The sequence below is a fragment of the Arachis stenosperma genome, chromosome 6 (assembly GCF_014773155.1).
Source record: "Arachis stenosperma cultivar V10309 chromosome 6, arast.V10309.gnm1.PFL2, whole genome shotgun sequence".
Lineage (NCBI taxonomy): Eukaryota > Viridiplantae > Streptophyta > Magnoliopsida > Fabales > Fabaceae > Arachis > Arachis stenosperma.
Window position 1 is genome coordinate 24,605,907 of NC_080382.1, and position 13,723 is coordinate 24,619,629.

General features: G+C 30.7%; 1 protein-coding gene across 1 annotated transcript; it reads right to left on the reverse strand.

Annotated features, from left to right (window-relative positions):
• Positions 1 to 6,912: 6,912 nt before the first annotated feature.
• Positions 6,913 to 10,374, reverse strand: LOC130933917 (cation/H(+) antiporter 15-like). Its single transcript, XM_057863518.1, has 3 exons — positions 10,180 to 10,374; positions 8,864 to 9,868; positions 6,913 to 8,184 (listed from the first exon to the last, which is right to left on the reverse strand). The coding sequence occupies exons 1-3, from the start codon at positions 10,372 to 10,374 to the stop codon at positions 6,913 to 6,915; spliced, it is 2,472 nt and encodes an 823-aa protein (XP_057719501.1).
• Positions 10,375 to 13,723: the final 3,349 nt, after the last annotated feature.

The following is a 13,723-nucleotide window of genomic DNA, read 5'->3' on the forward strand; positions in this document are numbered from 1 at the left end:
TTACAAGAATAATAAAAGCTATAATTACTCAATTCAAGAATGCAATAACGTTTACTCAAGTAAGCAACCATAAAGCATAAAACAACAACTTCATTCATGAAAAACATAAATTCGAAAAGAGTTATAAACTAAAAATAACAAAATAGAAGTAATAAAAAATTCTAAGACACTAGAGTAGCAAAACAAGTAATTATAAACTAACAACTACAATAAAATAAACTAAAACCTAAAATCCTTGAATTCTAGAGATAAGTTGGAAATTTTCTCTCTAGAATTTAAGGAGTCCTAAAACCTAAAAAATAAGAAAAAAATGAGTGTATGTGAATATGTATGTTAGTCCCCTTCATAAATTGCTTCAAATATGGCCTCCCAAATAGTCTGAAATAGGCCAAAATGGCCCCAAATCGTGAGTCACGTGCCATTTTTAATGAAGCACGCGGCCAGACTTGTACGTGCGTACAAGTGAGTGTGCGCAGACTAAAGCAAAGATCTCCATATGTGCGTGCATACAGGTGGGTGCATGCGCACCAATCTGAATCATATCCCTTCCTCCTTCGTTTCTTTGTGAAATCTCCACTTCCACATGCTTTTCTTTCTTTTTTTCAAGCCATCCTTACTTTCTAAACCTTAAACAACTTAAAGAAACATATCAAAAAATCGAATAGAATAAAAGTAAAATTAATTATTTTTAAAGGTCTAAAAAGCATGTTTCAATCAATTAAGCACAATTAGGAGAAATTTTACAAAAGCATGCATTTCAAGGAATATGTGCAAGTTAAGTTGATAAATACCACTCTTTTCAATCTAAAAATCATCATAAATATGAATTTATTAACTCTCCTACACTTAGACAAACGGATGTCCTCATGCTATACATTAATGAAAGAGGAAGTAAGGGGTACTAACACTCTTTAGAGGTTGATGAATTGAGTTTTCTCTTTGTAGTTATCATGTTGTGGCTAGTGACAAGGATAATGATCCTTAACCCTCAACCCTTGCTAAGATCTTTTTAGCATTTGAATTTACTTTCCTTCACTAGTTAATTGTCTTACTTGATCTTACTTTAAATTCTCTTGACATTTACTCAATACTTGCTTTTTTTATTTCCAGCTATTCAAATTTCTGTCAATTGCCACTAATACCCCGATTTTTCCATAGCCAATGATTATGCACTCGATTATGATTCCAAGTGAGAACACTTTGGGATTAAATTTTCAGTTATTATTTTGAATTGTGACATTTTAAACTAAACTTTGAGAGTGTTGAATTCTGATTTAGAGCTATGACTAACGTGAGCTTTTTAACTTGTGAAATTTTTAAGCCAGTACTTAGCACTCGTCAGCCATAGTGGAATCCTCCACTGCCTCCACCTCCTGTGGCCGATCCCACAATAGTGCCAACTTTCTCCCATGGATCCCAGGCGAATCCCACAGCATCACAGATTACTAAGATAATGATTTGGCCTTCTAGCATGACCGGGTAAACACGACCTTTTCTTTAATTCATATATTCTATTTACATTTGATTTCTCTTTAATGCATATTTTTTAATAAGTGTAAATTATCCAATCATTGATTTGCATTGAATAATAACGCTTGTATACAAGAGTGTGTAAATATTATCAAATTGTTGTACAACCAGCCCTAGCCCACTTACAAGAAGGTTTCTGCTGCGGTCAGAGAGAGATAGTTTGGTAAGTGTTTGACAAGTGGGCAATAAGTTATTCAACGTTATTACTTTTCAAATATGGTTTTAATTACTTTTATCTTAGTTTTTAACCATCTATTATTTGATTGTACAGGAAAAATTTACGTGGGATGAGGCCCACAATCAGGTGATTAAGAAGATATTCCACCACTGCATGGCAAAGCATCTTTAACAAAAGTTAGAAGACGTGCAGGTGATAAGGGACCACTTGACAATGTGGCTTCGACCCAACATTAAGAAGTTTCTGTATGTGTGATAGATGAGGACTTCAAACATTGTCAGGCCACAAATAGGACCAACAGGGCATTGGCCAGAGCGTCAAGGTAAATAGGAGTTTTGGCCACAATTACGAAGATAGGCGATGGCTGGTGTAGGAATTTGAATTTTCCACAACTTAACTGGCATGTGCACCAGGTCATCCAAGTAATACCTCAGGTGAGTGAGGGTCGATCCCACGAGGATTGTCGGACTAAGCAAGCAATGGTTGTCTGATTGGACTTAGTCAAGTGAATCAAAAAAGGGGTTTAGTGAGTTGAAATCACATAGAACAATAAATAAGCAATTAAAGAAAGCAAATAAGAATTAGTGTGAAAACAATATGAGAAGACAGTTAAGGCTTCAGAGATATTTATCTTTCTGGATTAAAATTTCTTACCAACTATTTTAACAATGAATGATTCATTCTATGGAAAACTTTAAATGTCTAAACTCTAATCTCTTAGTGATTTAGCTTCCTCTAACCTTTATCAATCGCCACTCTCATGATTACTTGATTCCGATTAGAGGGTGAAGTTCAGAAAACTAGTTTAGCGCCACGAAAATCCTAATTACCCGAGACTAACAAGATTATATGTCACATATCCAAATTAGTTTATGCAATTATCGATTTAAGAGGAATTTGTTTTCAAGCTATAGATCAAGCGAGATAACTCTCTCGAGAATCACAAAACTCATGTAGAAAAGGGTCATACTCTCGTTCCACCCAGTTCATAGGATTAAAAATGAAAATAATCCTTAGAATTGAATCAAAACATTAATTAAAATAGAAGAATAGTAGTTCTAATCCATAGAAATAAACATAGCTCCTAACCTTAACTAGGAGGTTTCGTTGCTCATGGAGAAACTACGGTTCTAAAAACATGCGGAAGGAAGATCATAGACCTAAGTGATCTTTTTCTTTAAATACTAACCTAATTTCAAATGAAAATAAAAATGAAATAATAAATTCTAAACCTAAAAGATATTGTTTGTAAATAAAAATTACAAAAAGAAAATAAAATAAAATTAAGAAGTGCTAAATCCATTTGAGAAGGCCAACTGAGTGTGGTTCGAACTGGCTGCTGGTGTGAAACGCCCTAAGGGGGGTAATGGCGTGCTGGCTGTGGTCCTCTGTTAGCATTTAGCGCCTAGGGAGGGTGCTGCATGCTTTCTTTCTTTTTGCTCCAAACTTCGCCAAATTGCTTCGAAATTCACCTAAAATCATAAAAACACCAAAACAACTCAAAGTAGTTTCCAAAAGAGATTTTTGAACTAAAATTAAGTAAAACTAAATAAAGTCTAACTAAAAACAACTAGAAAATGCTAGAAAAAAAAGGGTATAAGATGCTCACGCATCAATGACATAACTTCTTTACATATGGTTAGCTTATTTTATCATTGTTACTTTAATTAGTTGATGTCAACTTTTGTAATATGCTTTTTCAATATGTGCAAGTAAAGACCCTGAATCATCCTGTTTCGATGCTAGAGGTCTTCAAGCAAACCCACACCCTCAAGGAGAATAGGGAGAGGATTGCCGATCAGCAGTCTGTGGAGTTTTTTGGAGTTATCGACTTCTTATAAAATTTAACAACACATTATCATATCACTTCTTATATTGACATTAACATTGAATGTAATAGAATTTATACACCCAGAAATTGAAGGTTGCAACACAGCATTCTCAGCAGGCGGTAAACGACGACAACCCATCGAGCGGATCAGTGGTGGATCTTAATGCGGTGTGCCACTAGACCACATCCAAGCAGCAGAAAAACCACATATTCAGAGTCTAGTCGTTCTTCACCAGCAACCTACGCACGTCCACCTTCATGGTTTCCTCGGCCACCAACCCTGCATATCCACAGGGCGTAGTGGATTTGTGTGAGCAGGTCCAAAACCTGACTCAAAGCTTGTAGGATCAGGGTCAACAGCTCCATTTGACTGAGCAGAGGTACGACGAGTTCTTGCATACATGGCAGCAAAGGATGCTCGGGATCTGGAATCAGATTCCTTGCGGTAGAAGCTCTTAGAGGAGCTGCAGCACATCTAGCGTAAGCGATGACACATGATCATCTACTATGAGCAGATGCGTGCAGTGGGCACGAATGCTAGAGGCAACACATCCTCATTTGCACGTACACGAGCCTAAACACCATCACACACAATAGCTTCGTTGCGGTGGGACCAGTAGCGAGACCTTTCGAAGAAGGAGGAGGACGACGACTACAAGGACCATAAAGTCTAGTGTTTTGATTAGTATATAGTTTTCTTTTGACGAGATTACTTTATTACACTATAGTTTTTTATTTTAAACATATTCAGTTTTCATTAATTTTTATTTAATTTTAAACATCTTATAATTATGATAAAAAAGATTAAATAAAATTTAATTTTAATTCAAAAAATAATATCATCAATTTTTTTGTCGAATATATTTGATACTATTTATTTTATTTTTTAATTTTAAATTCTAAAAAAATACAACCGTTAAAATTATCAATAAAAATTTCTAAAAGTAATCATAGTGTGAAATATAATTATTAGCTCTGTGTAACTTAAAAATTGGTCATTTCACAACGTTTATTTTAAATTTTTTTAACAGTAATTAGCGTCGAAAAGACAAAATCTAATAGTAAAATATTACCAACAATGTTTATATCATTAAATTATTTTTTATGATAATAATATTATCGTCGAATTTTTTGGTTGTTTATATCATCATATTATTTTTTATGATAATAATATTATCGTCGAATTTTTTGGTTGATTCTATTGATAATTCTGATGGTTTTTAACTTTTTTTTTTATGCTAAAATAAAAAGATACTATATAATTTTACACATGTCTCGAACATTCTGGACAAAATTATTCTTTATTTTACATTATATAATTTTACACTATATAACCGTGTTATTTTAAAAAAAAAAAACATATAATATATTTCGGATATACAGTACCCAAACTCTGTGTTTAGTTATTTTCCTTTGTACTCAAAATGTATAATATGTATATAAAACCGTAAATTTTTTCTATATTACATATTTTAATAAATAAAATTTTAAATCATTTAAATAAAAAATCCAACATGACATAAAAGAACAAACATCTCAAAAATATGGAGATATTTGTCTTAGTGGCGGTCGTCTTTGGTGATTATCATTTCTTAGACAAAATTGCATGAATGTTACCTCCTTTTTATTAAAAAATCAATCGCATTAATTAATTTTCTTAAAGTTAAATTAATCTGTCAACTTTTATAATTTTATCAAATTTTATTCTAATATTTTTAATTTGACAAATATTTAATTACAAAATTTAAAACTGTATAAGAATTTAGCTAAAAGTTTTAAAATTATAAAACTTTAATAAAAAACTTGATAAAATTATAAGAACTGATAAAATAATTTAATATTTTGTTAATTAATTTTTAACCATACTACTATATGTTGCTTTTTAATTTTAGTATTGTAGTTCTAATAGTATTTTCTAATAATATGAAAATTCTATAAATCTTTTTTTTCGTAGATACTATAAATTTGAGAATTAGATTTAGATTTGTAATTTTTAATTTTTTTTAAATATACAAATTTGAGAGTGAGATTTTTTTATTTAAAAGTTTTTTAAATATATAAATCTGATTCTTAGATTTATATTTTAATGTTAAAAATTTTTTAAACATACTAATTGGACTCTCCGATTTATTTTACAATAAAAAAATTTATTTCACTTCAAATCTGAGGTCAAATTTTTTATTTAAAATAAAAAAATTAAAATCCATATAAAAATAACATATCAATTAACTATGATACTGGATTACATAATTTTTTTCTATTTGCTCAACTCACATTTGATAGTAAATTTTAAATATTTATACTTTTATATTAAATATTAACTATTTAATCTTTTTGGCAATTAGGCACCATAGCAAATATTTTTATATAAAATATATATTAAAATATAAATTATACATGAAAAATGAGTCAAAATCGAACTTTAAAATTTAAAAAATAATTTTAATTTATTAAACATTCCTTCTGTTTTTAATGACAAGTAATTTTTCGTTATAGAATACCCAATTCAATCACCTAAAAGCATAGTTATTAAAATTAAATTTTAGAATACTGAATCACTGGATTATTAATTCAAGCGTTGGATTATTAATTAAACTGGTTGATCAATATAATCAAATAATTATATAAAATTTTATTATTCTCTATTATAACTTCATAGGTATTTTTAATTTTGTTTTTATATTAAAATAATTATTTTCAGATTTTAATAATTTATTAATTAATTTATACTTATTATATTAATAATATACTACAAATATTTATTGAAAAATAATATTAATAGATATTATATAATCATATAAAGAAAAAATAAGTTCTCATTAATAAAAGATTTTTTGTTTGTATTTTTAATTTATAAATATTTAATAAAATTTATAGTTAACTAAAAATCTAGTTAACTTAAGAATAAGTAAATTTAAATTAAAACCAAAATAAATAAAATAAATATAAACTATTTAATAGAGGATTTATGTGATATATGATATTAGCATACATAATAATAAAAATTAAAGAGTGATATAACCTGGGCCAGTTGGAAAGCAGGCACGCTTGTAAATGACAAGGCTCTGGAAGCTTTTTACTATAATTACTAATTAGCATATATAATAAAGAAGCACTACATAGCTTGGTGAAGGGTTTGAACTCACTCACACATTTTGGAAAAATTCCAAAATTACAAGCACTGGCTTCGGACTGGACGGACCAAAGATTAAATTTTAAATCCTAAACCGATGAATTGGGTCTTATCCTAAATCGGTGAATTAGATTCTAACCCGGTTTGGTTTAATTTTTATAACCATACCTAAAAGGCTAAAACTTTAAATTTTAAAGTACTATTTTGGAAAAAAAAAAAAAGGTCAATCCGAATGTACTCTTATTCTGCCTTCACAATTAGCGATCCAAAGCGACTATTATTAGCCATATGGTCTTGTTTCCTCTCGAGTTTCATCCCTCCAAAACCATACTGTTGAACAACTAAAATAGATGAGTTTGTACCAAAAATATTTGAAGCTAAAATATCCCCAATAACACCTAATTCCAAACAATCACACCATTCTAGTAAGTTTGAGAAGAGTATGGAGTTCCTGCAATTTCCTTGTCCAACTACGTATAAATCACACCCTCTTTGGTCAAGTGCTTTCAACACTCTAGGGATATCTTCACCTGCACGAATATCAGCCTCTGAATAAGATATATAATCCTCATTATTCACCGCAGTGTATCTAAATTTACTTATATATTCATCATCCAACTCCTTCTGCTTATCGTTATCCATCGCATTGGACAATATCCCCTCTGCTTCTTCAGAATGATGAGATGCTTCTTCTGCAGCAGCAGCAGCTTCATCTAACAAACAGAGTCGAACCATTGATAGTTGAACCCTCGGATGCCCTGCCATCTTCCACGCAATTGCTAACGCTTCACGGTCATCCGGGCCTCCAACAAAGATCATAAGAATATGAAGACATGTTTGAGAGAAAGTTACAAGACCACGGTCTATGAATATTCCCACAGAACAAGGCGCGTCTTGCATTACATTCTTGTTTATATCTCTGTATACGACATTGGTTGTTTCTAGTAAGTTACCATCTGAACTTAATTGCTGGTGGAAGGGAAGAAGAATCAAGCTCGTGCCTCTTTCTCTTGCAGAGATGTATATATCCTGATGAATGGTTTCATAGGACGAGACCACGCTCGTGGTCTCGACTCTAAAAGCGTCATTTCCATTTCCATCTCCGTTATTTCCAAGGGCCTTGAAGGTAAAAGCAATGTTTTCTGACTCAACTTGAGACTGGGTGAGATTACTTTGCACTCCAAGCTGGGTACTTGGCTCCATATGAGCAACAACAAGTGCGGCAGCACGTTGTGTAATTTCGACAAGGTACAAGCCGAAGACATGTATTGGGGAAAGTCTAGTAGCATTGAATAGTTCAAGGATGTTGATCATGCTCGTAGCATGGTGATTATTGTGGACACATGCCAAAATTCGGAGCTCTGCATTCGCTCTTAGCTTTTGTATGGTCCTTAGCTTGTTCTGTTCAAATCGCTTTCTTGGCTTGAACATGAAGTTAATCATTGGTGAAACTACCATGGTCATCAGAAGAACGGCAGCAGTGAGGACAGCATATGTTGGTGCAAAAAAGATCTACGCCCACAAATTTCAACAATCAATTAAATAAATTTCTATTGTACGCATAAAAAAGAAAGTAAACAGCTACATTACCCTTTAAAACAGTAAATTTTATGTTTCTTATTATTTGATCACTAATTTTTGCTTAATTTATTTTTTATGATAAATTTTAAATATTTAAAAATTTATTTTTATACTTTTTAAATTAAATATTAATTTTTAATATTTTTTAACAAATTAGATATTATTTTTTAGGCATCATAACAATTATTTTAAAAAATTATAAAATTGACAATTTATTTCTCAAACGAAAAAAATATATTCTTCATCCTCTAAAAACTAACAATATTTAATAAATAATCAATCATAATGCTCGTATTTCTACTTAAACTTTGAAGATAATTTATTAACTGTTATTTATCTTTAAAGAGAGACACGTATATTTTTTTTAAATATTAAAATATCAATATTAAAAAAATATGGATAAACAATTCTTAACTAGCTAATTTTAAATAACTACAATTAATAATTATTAATTTTGTATCGAGTGCAATTTAAAAAACACTTGTTAATTTGTTATTGGTTAGACTTCTATGGATTAGGTAGCAAATTGATAATATTATAGTTTTTCAAAAGCTAAATTGATTGTCTACTAAAAAGAGTAAATAGTGTGATTCGAGAATAAGAAAATTACCATCTTATCCCAAACAATGCTTAGCATTATGAGCGCTAAAGCTCCTTTGGTGTTGAGAAGCAATCCTATGGCAAAACCATCTCTAGCAGACTTACCAGATAAGGAGGTGGCAAATAAAGTTCCCAATATCTTTGTGACACACAGTAAGATTAGAACCAGCAAGGTCAATGGCCAATTTGCATGAGAAAAAACGGATTTTATTATAAGTCTCATTCCATTGCCTGAAAAGTAAAGTGGCGCCAGAAACCCTCCACCAAAGTCATCAGAAACCGACATAACCAAGTCAGCAAATTTCCCGTGAGGCAAAATTAGTCCGTACACAAAAGCACCAACAATGGCATGTGTTCCAAGAATGTCTGTAACATATGAACATGCAAAAGCTCCCATCACCACAAAAAGGAGTTGGTACTCATCCCATTCATCATTTTCTGTCTTGCGTTCAATAATCTTTTTAAGTAAAGGGCGGACCAAAAAGATGCACACAGTAAGGAACAAAACTGTGCATAGCACTGAATAAATTGCATTGGAGCTATCAATTGAAAATGGCACCAATAATGTGAAGAGAATCCAGTTGTAAGTATCACTAATCATGCCGGCGGTTAATGCAACTTTGCCTAGGCTGGTGTAATGAAGCTTGAGCTCAGAAAGGATTTCAACTAGGTTTGGAAAACCTGTAACTGTGAGAACTAAAGTCCAAATTAAATACGCATGACTTGAAACTTGTTCAAGCTTGAACGTATTATTGATATAGAATTTTCGATGCAGAGCATATAATCCTGGTCCTGTTAGAATGGGAAAGATGATTCCCATGGCTGCAATGCTTGTAGCTTCTTTCTTGGATTTTAGAATTGTGTCTAGGTTCATTTCCAGGCCATTGAGGAAAGCGTAGTAAATGAGGCCAAAATGTGAAGCAACTTCAACATTGAGTATTCCGTTTACAGGATAAATGAAGCCGAATACTTCTGGAATGTTCCCCAATAGTGGTGGAGTCAGTAAGAAACCAACCTGTCATAAATTTCAAAACCGAAAACTATTATTAGAATCGGTTAGGAAGATCAGAATTTATCTTATTTAACATTAATTATCATAATAATTAATGAATGTTAAATAAGGTAAGTTATGGCTTTTTTGATTAATTTTATTTGGTTACCGAACATTTTCATATTAAAATATCCTGTATCCGAAGAAAAATTTCAAATGTGTAGTTATTAAATAAATTGTTGAAAAATATGCATAATTTCATTGATTAAACATTAAATTGTTAATATCTAATTTATGAAAAATTAAAACTAGCAGATACTCGTACATAAACTTACAAAGACAAATGAAATGATGCGAGGTTGATGGAGAGGTCTGAATGCATTGAAGAGAAGACGACCCACTAATACAGTGAAGAAAATTTGAAATGCAAGCATAGGAAGCTCTGTTTCTAGGATATTACTTGTTTGCCACATTCGATGTTCATCGGATACAAACATGTTAAAACATGCAGGTGGCAAGAAATCTCCCATAGTTTTCTTCTTCAAGTATTCAATTCGTTTCCCCTTTAGAATCTCTCTATTTTGGCCAAACAGAAATGAAGTATTAACGTTGTATTTCAATACGTCTCCATTTAAAGTAGCATTTCCCTTATTCAAGTTTTCAATTCCCACATATATTCTCCTATTTTAAGGGAAGGGATATTTTGTTTTGTTTTGGTGGTTTTGTTTTTTTGGTTGAAAAACAGAGATAATTTTCACAAGGTAAAATATTGCTCTACACATTGAAAAGGAAGTTAGGCGTATAGCTGTCTTATAGTTACACAGTTGTCTTGTACACATTGGTTATCTCAAAATAGCAAAATAAATAAATAAAAAGTAAAGTTTAAAAGATAAATCGTTAGACACCAAGTGTAACAGAGACAGTTATATGCGTTTTAAAAAATCTTACTAGTCAAGTAGTTAAGTATTGTAATATAGACCGTCATATGTTAAAACATAATACACCATCATTAGGAAAACTTATCCTATCTATAGTAAAGTTGTGCAATTTATACTACGTGATAAAGTTATCAATTAAATAATTTTAAATTTTGAAAACATTTATTAGAAAAAAATTCACAACTTTTACAAACAATAACTTCAAGATTATACCCTTGCTTTATTGATATTATTTATCATTACTCTAGTTTACTTTGGAACAACCATTACTCTAATTAATTTAATAAATAATTAGTAACTTTTATATAAGTAATGTTAGAAAATAATACTATATCAGCCAATTTCAACTAAAATGATAGTAAGTTGTTGAACAAATTCATTATAAAAACTCACTAAAAATAAGTTTCTGTTAGGTTTGAATTTCGAATTTTTTTTTTCTAGTTGAGTTTCATATGTTATTATTTTTAAGAATTTTAATTTTTTTCCCTTATATTAAATATTGATTACAATGTTATTTATACAATATTAGCTCCCAAACTTTTTCTTTTTATATACTAACACGGGAGCGAATTTGTTACTCTCACACTAATTTGAGAATAACATACTCTAATATATTTTAAGAAAAAAAGATAATATATTATATACATTAAATTAATCATATAGCTAAGTTTAATTATTAACTTCCTAACAAAATTATTTTTTTTATATTTTTTAATTTAATATATTTTTTTAAATAACTCTATTGTTATTGTTGTTGTCGTCTCAATTTTTAACTACTATAAATTTTTTAGCGATAACACAAGTAGAGCTAGAGCTAGCAACGACAGAATAATAACAACAACAATAATAGTACCAACTAACATCACTAATAACAACAATAACAAGAACAATAATAATAACAGCAAATCAATAACAGACAAATAATAATAGTAACACCAACGACAACAACAATAGTAGTACCAACAATAACACTAATAACAACATCACCTTAAGACTAATAACATACACTACAAAAAAAAAGGGTACAATGGCCGTTTTTTTTAGAAATTACGGCAGTTTAAACCGGCATTATTATTAAAAAATGGCGCCTTTAAGAAACATCGTTATTCTGGGCGCCATTCAGGTTATTACGGTAGTTTTTAAAAAACTGTCATAATTACCAAGGTTAAAATAGCAGTTTTTGAATAGGTTGAAACGGTAGTTTGAACCGCCATCATTTCTAAATAAAATGGTGGTTTTTAACTGATTAAAATAGCAGTTATAACCGTCGTTTTTACCAGAGTATAATGGCATCATTTTTGTTTAAAATGACAGTTGTAACCGCCATTTTTACCATGGTATAATGGCAACATTTTGGTTTAAAATGTCGGTTTTTAACTGCTATTTTTACCGGGATATAATGGCATCTTTTCGTTTAAAATGGCAGTTTCTAACTACTGTTTTTACCAGGGTATAATGGTATCATTTCGTTTAAAATGGCAGTTTCTATCTGCCATTTTTATCAGGATATAATGGCATCATTTTCGTTTAAAATGATATTTTTTAACTGCCATTTTTACCTAATTATGATGACAACTTTATGCTTTTTAAATGAGATTGAAACTACCTATTTGATGTGTCATTTTCGAAACTCAAACTTTAAAATCTCGTAATAACCAAAAGACATAGCCATAAATCAAACATCATAACATGATTTTTAATTCAAACATAGTCACCGAAAATCAAAAGTCATAATCCAAAAATAAAGTATCAAAGATAACATTTTTCAATAATACGTCTTAACATATGATCCTTAATACATAAAATATCTCATGCAAAAGTATGCTTCCCTATTGCTCGCTCCAGAAGACCCACTTCCTAACTCTTTTAGTGATAGAATCTCATTCTCTTGATCAAATTCCTATGACAAAAATATAATTATGAGTACAATAAAAAAGTATAAATTTTACTTGTTCATACAAATGCATAAAGAAATAACAAATCAATGATGCTTTCAATTTAATGAAGCTAAACAAGATGAAAAGTATTGAAATGGCCTCTTTCCATAATGACATATCGTAACGATCCAAATTCTACTACGTCATGACCAATGTTAGCCGTCAACCGCTACTACACGGCTTTTCCTAGAGACTCTAAACCTTATATTAAATATATACATGTGAGCCTGTAGCGCTAGTTGAGATCGCGTGTCAGATATATAGATATAATGAAATAGATAATAGTTAAATAGATGATATATATACATGAAGCATAGAAAATACAGAAAACATAACAATATCATACATACAAGCCCGAAAGCTCAATTAGTACATCATAATTCATACCGGGTTACGTCGTTGCTTATTCATGAAAATATTTACAGACTCCATATTTATACTAACACGCCTCAACTCACAAGAGTCACCATAATCTGGGACCCGTTCTAACTTGTTTTTATAGATATTTACAAAAGTACCTAACCCTCTAAAAGTCTATACAGAGTAAGGGCAAAGACTACTACTACTGCTGCTACTATTATAAATCGATCCCTGGTAGCTGAAAAAATATGGAAGTGCTGTATGAAAGTAAAAGAAGTCGCTCTGACCCTCCGGTAATGCTACTGCTGCTCACTAGTCCCAAGGCTAGAAATTCAAAGAAGATCTCGTCGATTTGCATCTGCAAAATGAGAAAGTAAGGGGTGAGAACCTAAGGTTCTCAGTAGGGTACTACACAAGAAAACTTAAGGGGTTCCGCAGTCTAAGTCTAAGACTTTGCCATTTTACCCTCATATTTTTTTCTAAAAGACCTTCTCACCCTTCATTAAGATAATTAGTAATTTTTAATTTTGACTTTTATGCCTAAAATTACTAATATGTCCCTAAGTACTCTAGTTTTACCGTTTAACCTGATTTACGTCAAAATATTACCGGATTAATCCTAATATTTTACTATGACCAAATTA